At 46.3% G+C, this 11,767-nt stretch overlaps 1 protein-coding gene across 1 annotated transcript; it reads right to left on the reverse strand.

The window, feature by feature from the left end:
• Positions 1-283: 283 nt before the first annotated feature.
• Positions 284-10,445, reverse strand: Coq7 (coenzyme Q7, hydroxylase). The gene is made up of 6 exons (XM_036196921.1): positions 10,293-10,445; positions 6,180-6,358; positions 4,574-4,688; positions 2,869-3,008; positions 1,018-1,086; positions 284-483 (listed from the first exon to the last, which is right to left on the reverse strand). Exons 1-6 carry the CDS (start codon positions 10,363-10,365, stop codon positions 406-408), a joined length of 654 nt encoding a protein of 217 aa, XP_036052814.1. The 5' UTR covers positions 10,366-10,445; the 3' UTR covers positions 284-405.
• Positions 10,446-11,767: the final 1,322 nt, after the last annotated feature.

Consider the following 11,767-nt stretch of genomic DNA (forward strand, 5'->3'; position numbering starts at 1 on the left):
TGTGAGGTGAGTAGAGTTGGTCAAATGCCATCCTCACAGCAGAAAACCCAGGAAACCAGTACCAAAGAGATTTTTGGTGTTTTTTGTTGTTGTTGTTTGTTTTTCAAGAAAGGAATTCTCTGTGTAATAGCTAGGTGCCATGGAACTCGCTCTGTAGAACAGGCTAGCCTCATACTCAGAGATCTGCCTGCCTCTGCCTCCTGAGTGCTGGGATTAAGGCGTGCATGCACCCCCTCACCCAGCTGCCAAAGAGTTTTACTGTTGAAAAACAATGACCCAAACCTCCAAGGACCACATACTTAGTTTATTAACAAAAAGCACACAGTGATAACTGTACAGTTCCTCCTCTGCAGTCACCACTCTTTGAGTGACCACCTTTTCTGGAAATGGAGCAACAAACGTACTTTAAAACCTTTCTGATAAATATATTGCCGCACTGCATCCAGCCTGGATAGCCCTCTTCAACAAGGCATACGCTGGAGCCTGTGGAGAACAAAAGGCGGGAATGTAGCTGGGTGGTAGAGGACCTGTCTAGCATGCAGAGCATCCCAAGTTTGGTCTGCAGTACTTCTGGGGGTGGGGAATAAGCAAACAGAGAAAGAGCCATGCGCAGTAGTACAGCGCTTGCCTAGCAAGACCCGGGGTTCAAACTCAACACCTAAACAACTGCAACCAGACCAAATGTGGTGCATCTATGTTTAGATGTGAGACTTGGACTCACTGGAAGGGAAGGGTTTGGGCTCCTCTGGATAAGAAACAGGATCTGGGAAATCATGTAATTTGAAACAAAGACCATTCAGACTGCTGGTGGCATCTATGGCCACTGAACGCCTAGGTTGTTTCTTGGGATAATGACAGAGGAGGACACGAGAGCCTCACCCTGGACCAAGGCTGAGCTTGTGTGTGTTCTGTCAAGTAGCTGGCTCCCTAACTTCTGATCCTTGCTTTCAAATGTCTTTCTAGGAACAGAAACCTTTGGCCCCTCCACCTTTAAAACAGTCCCCAGGCATCACCTACCAACTCCGCATCGTGGTCCAGGCCAGTGTCATGGTGCTCAAGTTCATCGTCTCGAAACTTCTTGATGACCTGAAAAGGAAAAGGAATCCAAGCAGAAGGAAGTCAGCACTCTAGGTCGCCTGCTGCTCATCCTATTTCCAGCCAGATCATCAGGTCCTATCTACAGGTCAGGTCCACATGCTTTTCCTATGAAAGGCCGGCGTTCGCTCTGCCATTCCAGGGGAGAGAGCAGCCCTGCAAGAGGAAACCACAGGTGTGGCTCTAATAGGATTCATTTAGGAAACCAGCTTGGCCCACAGGATGGTGCTTGCCAACTGCTGATTTAGATTTAAAAATTAAGAGTTGTGGCCTGTCTCAGTCACTGTTCTATTGCTGTGTAAAGACACCATGACCAAAAGAACTCTTATAAATAAAAGAAAGCATTTAACTGGGGGCTGGCTTACAGCTTCAGAAGTTAGTCATTATCAGCATGGCAGGGGACAGAGCAACACTTATGGTGCTGGAGGGATAGCTGAGAGCTATAACCTGCTCTGCAGGCCAAGAGAGTGGCTCTGGGCCTGGCTTGGGCTTTTGAAATCTTAAAGCCCAACCCCCAGTGACACACTTCCTCCAACAAGACCACACCTCCTAGTCCTCCTCATCCTTCTCAAATAATGCCACTCCCCAATGACTAAGCAATCAAATCTATGAGCCTACGGAGGCCATTCTTATTCAAACGACTGCATGGATACAGTGATGCACACGTATAACCCCAGCACTCAGAAGGCAGGAGCAGGACGACTAGGATGCCACCAGGATGAATGAAGAGGGGTTAGAGAGGTGGAAAAGATGGAGGAGCGGGGTGGTTTTGTAGAGCCAAGAACAGCCTGGGCTATAAACAGACTTTACATTTTGAAAACAAAACAAACAAAAAACTACTGGGGGGTAGAGGGATGGTGCTGAGGCAGGGGGTCCTTTGTAGCCTCTAATTCATGAGCAGCCTGGCCTAAGCAGTCCCTTCCTTCCTGTAGAAAATCACCTGGGTGCTCTAGCACTTCAGTCACTCAGCCTAAAGAGTCATCACCATTTTTCTCATTTTATTTTTGAGATTATAATTTAATTACCATACTTCACCCTTCCCTTTACTCCCTCCAAACTTTCCCATAAGACCCCTCCATGCTTTCCTTTAAATTTATAGCCTCTTTTCTTCTTTCTTTCTTTCTTTCTTTTTTTTTTTTTTTTTTTTTTTTTTGGTTTTTGAGACAGGGTTTCTCTGTGTAGCTTTGTGCCTTTCCTGGGACTCACTCTGTAGACCAGGCTGGCCTCGAACTCACAGAGATCTGCCTGCCTCTGCCTCCCAAATGCTGGGATTAAAGGCGTGCTCCACCACTGCCTGGCTTCTTTTTTTCACTAATTGTTATTGCATGCATATATGTGTTTGTATAGACATATTTAAATATAACCTGCTCAGTTTATCAAATGATATGTATGTATGCTTTCAGGGCTGACCTTTTGGTACCAGACAACCAATGGGTGTACTCTTCCCTGGAGTAGGCCACCTCTCCTATCTCAGCTTCCACCCATTGCCCATGATTCTTTGTATAGCTTGAGGCCTCAGGAACTTTTCTCTGTCCAACTTAGCATGTTGGCTGTGTTGTTGAGTCATGGATGTGCAGAGGACACACAGACCTGGACTCAGGAGACACTGGTTCTAGGCTTCCCTGTGCTGGAGCTGTATGACCTGTCTGTGTCACCTAGAAGAGGTCTCCCCACCCCCGCTGTCTAAACCCCACCTTCTCAGCACCCTTACTTCTTTCTTCTCACCACCTGTCATCTGCCCTTCCTCCCCCCAAGCAGGACACAGGCAGTCACCTGCAGCAGCTCCTCATACTTCTCAGGGTCCTCCTCCATCAGCGTGCGGATCTGGTTGTTGTAGTGATGAGCTATAGACTCTTCTACTGCCACAGTGCAGGCCATGGCTCCTTCCTTCCCCAGCAAGGCAGTTCCTGCCCCTGCAGTCAACATACAAGGTCAAGCATGAGCCACACACTGCTGGTCAAGCACATCTGTGAGGCATCCTGGCTACCACCCAGACCCACATCCTGACCTTGGGTTGCCCCACCCCTAACATCTGCCCCATTTATGACCTGCTGGAATGTGTGAAGGGACTGATCCTGCGGAACCATAGCCACAGGATCTCCATGACTCAGGGCAACAGCAGGATATCCAAGAGGAGTTTCGGTGAGAGTCCAGTGATGATGATTGTGTGTACCAGAGGCCAGAGGCCTTGAACCAGACTCATTGCAGTGAACATTTGTGAGTGGGGCTGATTGGACAAAAGGGTCTACTGTGTGGCACACTGCAGTTGCCAATGCCACCAGGATGAATGAAGAGGGGTTGGAGAGGCAGAAAAGATGGAGGAGCGAGGTGGTTTTTGTTTCTTAGTTGTTGTTGTTTGCTTTGTTTTTAATTAATTTGGGGGGGGAGCTTCTTTTCGGGGTGATGCTGTAGGGGTGAGGGGTGGTAGCTGAGCTGGTCAGTCTAGACCTTTGGGATGGCCCCCTCCGTCAGGTGGGGGGTGGAGCCAGCTCTCCTGAGTATGGGAGTCGGGGGAGATTTCCCATGAGGGTCAGGGCCAGCTCCCCTGCTGCAGTGTCCAGAGAGGGGCAGGGCTAGCTATCTCCAGGCCAGTGAAGGGTGGATTTCAACACACATGGTTTCTATAGCCCTACATCTGGAAATGTTTAATGGCACCCAGTGTCTACCCTCTAGATGTTAGTAATGCCTGCTAAGCATAACTACTGGACATTTAGATATTCCCATGAATGCTCTGAGACAGTTACCCAACGTTGAGAAGCAGTTTGAGCTCGTTACTAAATGCCGTCACAAGTGCTTTTTGAATGCATTTTTCTGTTTTATTTGGTTGGTTTGATTGGTTTTGTTTTTTGTTTTTGTTTTTTTGTTTTTTTTTTTTTTGAGACAAGGCCTCACTAAGATACCCAAGTTAACCTGGAAGTTACTGTGTAGCCAAGGCTTGTGTTCTCCACCCTCCTGTCTAGGCCACCTAAGTGTGGAGTTGCAAGTTTACACCACCAGGCAGGCTCAAGAGCCCTGGCCCTTCTGCTAAGAGCCGAGAGTGTGACACTGGGTTCTTGGCTCTTCTTTTTTTTTAACCTTTGGGTCAGGGGCTTGAGATAAGTTTCTCTGTGTACCCCTGGCTGTCCTGGAACTCACTCTGTAGACCAGGCTGGCCTTGAACTCAGATCTGCCTGCCTCTGCCTCCTGAGTGCTAGGATTAAAGGGGTGGGCGACCATGTCCAGCACTCAAGCTGATCTCAGGTTAGACTCACCAGGAGACATCAACTGGCTGTGACTTCACTATCTAGCTTCCCTCTGTGTGTATCATACTGTCTATTTGTGAAAATAGTGATTCTATCTTAAAGTTATATGAGCAAAAAAAATTCAATCAGCTCAATTTAAGTTTAGGAAAACACTAAGTAAATAACAAAGGTTGGGTGAGAACATGAATAATCAACCCATTACCAACAGCCCAAGTTGTTCCTGGACAGACACTTACCCAGTGCAAAGCCCGCCAAGTTCCATAAGGGCATCAGAATCGTAGGTCGGACCCTGAACGCAACCATCAGCTCACTGAACTTTTTCAAATGGTCCTTCTCTTGATCCCACATTTTCTAGGGAAAAAAAAATTAAAAAACTAAAAAACAAAAACAAAAAACTACCACGACAACAAAACCATAAAAGAGGCAAGCATTACAGGGGCCTGCTGCTACACCCTGAGGACTTGCTATGGCAGAGCACACAGCAGGCAATAAGGAAAGCAGTGTAATGATAAGAACTGCTGCCTCTCATCCCTTATGTAGCCATAAGATAAAAGCAAAACAGGAGAATCTCTCAAAAGAGAAAAGAGCCTGCAAGGAAAGGAAGACCAGAAGCTGCACCTCAGTCACAGCAGAGCGCTCCACTGCCACACCTTCAGACTCCCACACACCTCAACGACCAGGCTCCACATCTGTGTGCAAGACGTTGACTCAGTTCAGAACTGGGAGGGGAATGTCAGACACAGTGTAATTTCCTTCTAGACTCCACACAAAGGACGGGGACAGAAGGGTAAGAGCAGCCAAGGTGAGACAGTCAGTGCCCCCTAAACACTGGGTGCCATCAACACGGCTTAGGCAGGCTACTCCTGCCATCCACACAATGCCTTGCTAGGGCAGACTGATCATCCTGAGGACTCACAGCGCAGTCATCTTGCAGTGAGCCCTCGGGAACCCCAGGTTCTGAGACATTGGTTCAAGCAACCACAGGTGAAAATAATGGAAAAGAACCGTGTCCTGAAAACACACAGACTGCTCTCAATAGGAAACGGAACAGCAAATGTGTGGTATTCTCCTGGCATGGGGGACTCTCAGTAGCCTCGACATGCTTCAAGGTAGAGATGCGCAGTGCAGGGGCTTCCTGCAGACATAAACCATCTTACACATGGATGAGTTCTGGGGACTGGGGTGTCTGCGGTGAATCTGAAGGGACAATATGCTAAGCTACCACATGCCAGGCATGGTGCCAACAGCTCCATGTGAGCTTGTTTACTCCCCAACCCAACCAAAGTTAGAGGTTTTACCAGGCTAGTTTACACAGCGAAATGGAACCCTAAAGGTCACGTGACCTCTTCAAGGTCACAGAAGGTGAGAGAGCTGGAAAGGAAAACTGGATCTTTGGGACTATAAACCCCTCTCTCTGGCACTCTGTGATTAGAGAAGCCTACAATGACATCCTGGCACATGGATCATTCTCCTAATGAAGGGATTTTTCAGCCTTTTCTACCATGAAATATTCACACCACAAATACACTTGATTTCCACACTCAATTTCTTTCTTTTATATTTCCTCTCTCCCCATTCTTTCTGACCTGACACTTCCTATGTAGACTAGACTGGCCTCAAACTCACAGAGAGCTAGTTGCCTCTACCTCCCAAGTGCTGGGACTAAAGGCGTGTACCACCACACCCAGTCATGTTCAATTTATATCTGTGCTTTTAAATAAACAGAACATGCACTCTGTTTCCCAGAACCTCCCTTTGGGGCATACAGGCAAAAGTGATTACTGTGGGCTTCAGATACATTGCCAGTGCAACAGCTCGGTTGAGACTTAGGGAAGAGCCCACCTGGATGACAGGGCCAACACTGGACCGGCCCAACACAGCCATTTGCCCTGCATAGATGCGGTTTGCTCCATATTCACCAGCGTGATCCACCCGGATTATTCGATCCACAGTTGCCCGGTTAATATTGTCTAAGGTCATTCCTGAACTGTGAAACCTGACGACGATGCCTCTTCCATAGGCTGAAATGAAAATACAAGTAACAATCCTTCATTATCCACACAGAACATTGATATTGATACTGTCCTTTTTATTCTGAAAAAATGACATATCTGTGTGTGTGTGTGTGTGTGTGTGTGTGTGTGTGTGTGTGTGTGTGTTCTGATGTGCATGTGGCAGCCAGAGGACAATTTGCAGGGGTCAGTTTTCTCCCTCCTCCATGTGGGGCCCAGGGATGGAACTCAGGCCCTTAAGCAAGCACCTTCACCCACTGAGCCATCATCTCACTGGCCTGTAGTCCTTTTGCAAACAGAATGAAAGACTTGTTAGAACCAAGGCCATAAACGAGCCCTGAGGGCTGGACATGTCTATCAATGCATTCTTTGTCATCTGGAATGCTCAAATGCAAAAGATTTCACTAAAATCACAGGCTTCTGGCTTCGCTTTACACATATGGCCATCTGGAAAGGCTGAAGCCTGTCTCACCAGGCAGCTCACGTGACAGCAGCTTCAGGAAAGGCTCTCCCCTCCCAAGGGCACAGCAGAAGCCAATGGAACACATCCAAAGCCATGATGCCCTTCCCCAGTCTCCCTGGGAAGCAGGCCCATGCTGACAGTCTGAAACAGCTCAGGGTGCAAAGTCTGGCAGCCCAGGTTGGGACTTACACCGGTTCCATGGACAAGTGACTAGAGACCCAGTCTGACCTCACAAACTAAAGTCCTCTTTAAAACATTATTCTTTTGAGGAAACTGAATGGCAAACACTTCCATTATACTCTCCAAGCCCTAGATTAGAGAATCTCAAATGTTCACCCGCTTTGAGAGGGGTCTTTTTTTTTTTTTATTTAAACTTTTTCAAGACAGGGTTTCTCTGTGTAGTTTTGGTGCCTGTCCTGGATCTTGCTCTGTAGACCAGGTTGACCTCGAACTCACAGAGATCTGCCTGCCTCTGCCTCCCGAGTGCTAGGATTAAAGGCGTGCACCACCACCGCCTTTGTAGTAAAGTACATTCACCTCCTATGAAAACAGAAACCACGGGTACTCTGGCTTGTCACCCCAGCTGCAGCCTAGGTTGGCATTACTTAAAGTGTTACAGGCACTTTGCTACAACTACTAGGTCTTTACACCTCGGCTAACTTCAACATCCAGAAAAGGGGTGAAAAGGGTCATCTGGGACACATCTTTGGCTCCTCCATTAAGAAGGTCTAAGGACTCTGGGCACAAGGCCACGAGGCAGGCTTGGTGAATCTAGCATACATGCATGTCAGAGTCCTGAACATGAACTCTGCTAACAAGTAGAACTTTTTTTTTTTTTTTGTTTTCTTGAGACAGGGTTTCTGTAACAGCCTTGCCTGTCCTAGAACTAGCTTTGTAGACTAGGCTGGCCTCAAACTCACAGAGATCCATCTACTTCTGCCTCTGGAGTGCTGGGCTTAAAGGTGTATGGCACCACTGCCTGGTCCAAGTAGAATTTTAAATGTACTTATTTATTATGGTGCTGCAGAACAAGCCTAGGGTTTGATGCATTCAGGGAAAATAGTCTACCTGAACAGCGTCCAGAAAGAAGACACAGAACCTCAGTGGTGCCAATGTAAGGCACTACTCCTGGCTGTCTTCAGAAAGTGGCCTCTATGGGCTGTGGCCTATGTTTTATGGGAGAACAATGGGACACAACCAAAGTGACCTGCTGTGTTTCTGTGTTCAAGTTCAAGGCCCTGCACTTCTGGCCAACCTGCTTCCTTGAAGAAAGTAGGGTCTGGAGATAGAACTGATGACCCAGTTTTACTTCTCAGCACAATCTTGTTTGCTAATTCTCTTACTCATAGCAAAGAAAGAGGCAACCCTTTCAAAAAGTTACTGAAAAATAGCAAAGAGCTGAGCCAGTGGACCAAGTTCATACAGCTGGCTTTTGAGGTGTGATGAATGGGATTGTGTTTTTACTGAGAACACATTGGACTGCTCCCTAAAATCCCACCTCTCGTCTAGATTCAGGCACTCAATAGAGGATCATGAAGGTTGTGTTTGTCCTTTTATCTAACCAAATTCATACAGATATTTCTTATCTATAAAATCCCCAATCAATTCCAACATCAGGAGGCAGAGGCGGCAGAGCTCTGTGAGTTTGAGGACATCTTGGAAAAATAACAAGTTCTGGATCAGCCAGAGCTACAGAATGAGATGCTATCCCAAAGCCAAAACAAACAAACAAAAAAACTACCCAATAACAAGGCTATTTTCTTTTTTAAGGAGAAACACACACTTAAGATTCTTTATTATCATGAGGCTAAATAAGACAAAGGAAGCCACGTAACTTCATAAATGAAAACAAATGGTTCTTTTTGTGTTTTTTGTTTTGTTTTTCAAGACAGGGTTTCTATGTAGCCTTGGCTGTCCTGAAAACTCACTCGGTAGACCAGGCTGGCCTTGAACTCATGGAGATCTGCCTGCAAGAGTACTGGGATTAAAAGCGTGTGCCACCACTGCTTGACCAAATGACTCTTACTGTTACCTGCTCACTGGGTTAACAAGAAGTCTTAATATTCACATCCCTGGGTCCTGACTGCCTTGTTAGCCACTTTAAACAGAAGCTCAGTGCTAGAAGCTCTCAAATGTGCTGTTCCAACAGTGGTCCCTGGGAGATTTTAAGTAACTTATGGAATAATAAGTAACATAATAAGAGGCTCTTAAAAATTCTCTTCTAATCCATTTGTCATCAAGGAAAACATCTCTATTTATAGCTGACATTTTTTAAATAATATGTAAACACTTGCTAAACACTCTTCTTTTTCTGAAAGAAAAAGTCTTGGGGTCAAGCCTTGGTAGGCATACACAAACAGTATCTAATAAAGTTTCATATCTTGTTATCATGGTGGTGGTGGTGTGTGTGTGTGTGTGTGTGTGTGTGTGTGTGTGTGAGAGAGAGAGAGAGAGAGAGAGAGAGAGAGAGAGAGAGAGAGATTATTCATCCATTTGGGGCCAGGCAGTACTGGCTTACTGTTTACCATAAAGATGTGGTTTTGATGAAATTATTTAATAGGTCGTAGTTATACAGAAACACATCTCAAAATTGCAAACAGCATTGCTATCAGGCAAAACAGAGATCTACTGCCTGAAGATTTAGTTTTGCAAAAATGGCCTCACAATTTTCGGGGGCAGCTCAAATGATACATGATTCAGACCTGAATCCAGATCCACTTCTCTCCATTCCAAATAATTGTTTCTCATATTTTGCAATGCAAGCAGTCCCATGAGGAGCTTGATAAAAATACTGATACCAGGGCTGGAAAGAGGACTCAGCAGTTAAGAGTGTGTACTGCACTTTGCAGAGGACTTGAGTTGGTTTTCAGCACCAACATACATACAGGAGCTCACAAACTGCCTGTTATTTCAGCTCCAAATTTAAACCCCTCTGGCATCTATGGCACTTAACTATTGTATGTGCGCGCACATATACAACACACACACACACACACACACACACACACACACTTTTTTAAAAATCTAGAAAAGAAACATATCAACTCTGGCATCTATGGCACTTAACTATTGTATGTGCGCGCACATATACAACACACACACACACACACACACACACACACTTTTTTAAAAAATCTAGAAAAGAAACATCAACCCAAGTAGATAATGAGCGGGACCCGGAAATCTGCATTTCTAACAGGTTAATGCTGCCGACGGAGGGCTACTTTGCTCGAGAAAGCCCCGGTGGAGACTACAGTGATACTGCAAGGACACTCAAGTTCCACATCTGCACTGACGTCACGTAATCACTCAGCGCATCCAGTGCAAGTCCACAATCACCTCGACGTGTGCTACAAACTCCACCCCCACGTCGCGCGCCTGTGACGCAATGAACGTCTTCCCCGTGACACCCGTGACCTCCCCTTCAAATACTCCCCGCATGGAACCCTGCGCCGGCCCACGACCGCGAGCGGCCGGTACCTGAGGGCGGCCTCCGGGCACCCTTCTGCAGGCGCCACACCGAAGCAGACGCTATCGCCCTCGCGCTGCTCATCGCCGGTGACAATGCAACCACGGCCCGAGCGCCCGGGCCAATCGTGCTTTCGGCTCAGGGTGATGACGCATCGGTGCGTCGGGCCGGAACCAGCGGAAACGCCCCTAGACCCGAGATTCCACCCTATTGGCTGAAAATGGCCGACGCAAGAACTCTATTGGATGTACTCTCTGTCGATCATTGTGACGTCATAAAGGGGGCTTGGCGGCTTTTAAGGATGAAGATGCGGAGTTTTCCTGGAGGAGCAACTCAGGTGCACTGCCCGCTGTCTTGGGAAGGCGACCCCTAGGTCATGTTGGGGCCTTTGTTTCCCCCGCATTACGAAGATTATTTTTCTCTCTTTGCATCCTCTCTACACCCAAAAATCAGTAGAAATTACATGCTAAAACACTCCAGTATTTGGTGTAATTGTGGGTCTGATAGTTCATTTCACAATATTTCCTATCCCATCTCAATTTTTGTGTTGAGGCTTGTTTCATACATTGCTCTTCATACTGTACTGGATTATTTCTGGCCGTGTGTATTGGCGCACATTAGTGGTGAAGATGGCTGTGTATTGAGAGAAGGATTTTTGTGTTTGTTTTGTTTTTCAAGACAGGGTTTCTCTGTGTAGCTTTGCGCCTTTTTCCTGGATCTCGCTCTGTAGCCCAGGCTGGCCTTGAACTCACAGAGATCCACCTGGCTCTGCCTCCCGAGTGCTGGGATTAAAGGTGTGCGCCACCACCACCTAGCCAATAGAAATAAACTTTGAAGTAATGTATATGAGGACAAAAAATGCCTATAATGTTATACATCAGTTATTATAGGTACCACTAGAAGCCGTGCCTTTAAGGGAGCTTCAGCTTGAACCTTTGGTTATTGTATATATTTGATGCATAGTTACTATAAAATAATTGAAGCTACTGAACTATCCTATGTAGCTATAGTGTTCAAATTAGTAAACTACAGTAACTTAAAATTAAGATGAACCAAGTACTCAACATTAGCGGCAGTGAGGGTGCTATGATATTCCCTTGTCATGCTCAGCTTAAATCTCAATCCCCACACCATCACATATTCAAAGCCTTTGCCAAGTATTGCACTTCTAGATTTAAGGGGAAAAAATGTTGAGATATATGATGTCCTACTTTTGGAAAAATATGGAAGTAAAATGTTAAAAATTGGAGCAGAGAGATGGCTCAGAGGTTAAGAGTACTTCCTGGTCTTGCCAGACCTGGGTTTGAGTCCCAGCACCCACACGAGGAGGCTAATAGCTGCCTGTAAGTGCAGCTCTAGGGTATCAGGCACCCTCCTCAGGACTCAGCAGACACACAGGACACATACTCACTGTAGTATACTATTTTAAGCTGTGTTACTTTTTTTATGTTGCATTTGTTTAACTCTGTGAAGCTGTGTTACTGTG

This window comes from Onychomys torridus, chromosome 1, assembly GCF_903995425.1.
Source record: "Onychomys torridus chromosome 1, mOncTor1.1, whole genome shotgun sequence".
Lineage (NCBI taxonomy): Eukaryota > Metazoa > Chordata > Mammalia > Rodentia > Cricetidae > Onychomys > Onychomys torridus.

Excerpts from the sequence above, each read along its gene's own strand:
- Coq7 (XM_036196921.1), bottom strand. The coding sequence starts at position 10,365 with ATGAGCAGCGCGAGGGCGATAGCGTCTGCTTCGGTGTGGCGCCTGCAG. Across the intron at positions 4,689-6,179 it reads GTGTTGGCCCTGTCATCCAG|AAAATGTGGGATCAAGAGAA; the intron begins GTGGGCTCTTCC and ends TTTTTTCCCTAG. Across the intron at positions 1,087-2,868 it reads AGTATGAGGAGCTGCTGCAG|GTCATCAAGAAGTTTCGAGA; the intron begins GTGACTGCCTGT and ends TTTCCTTTTCAG.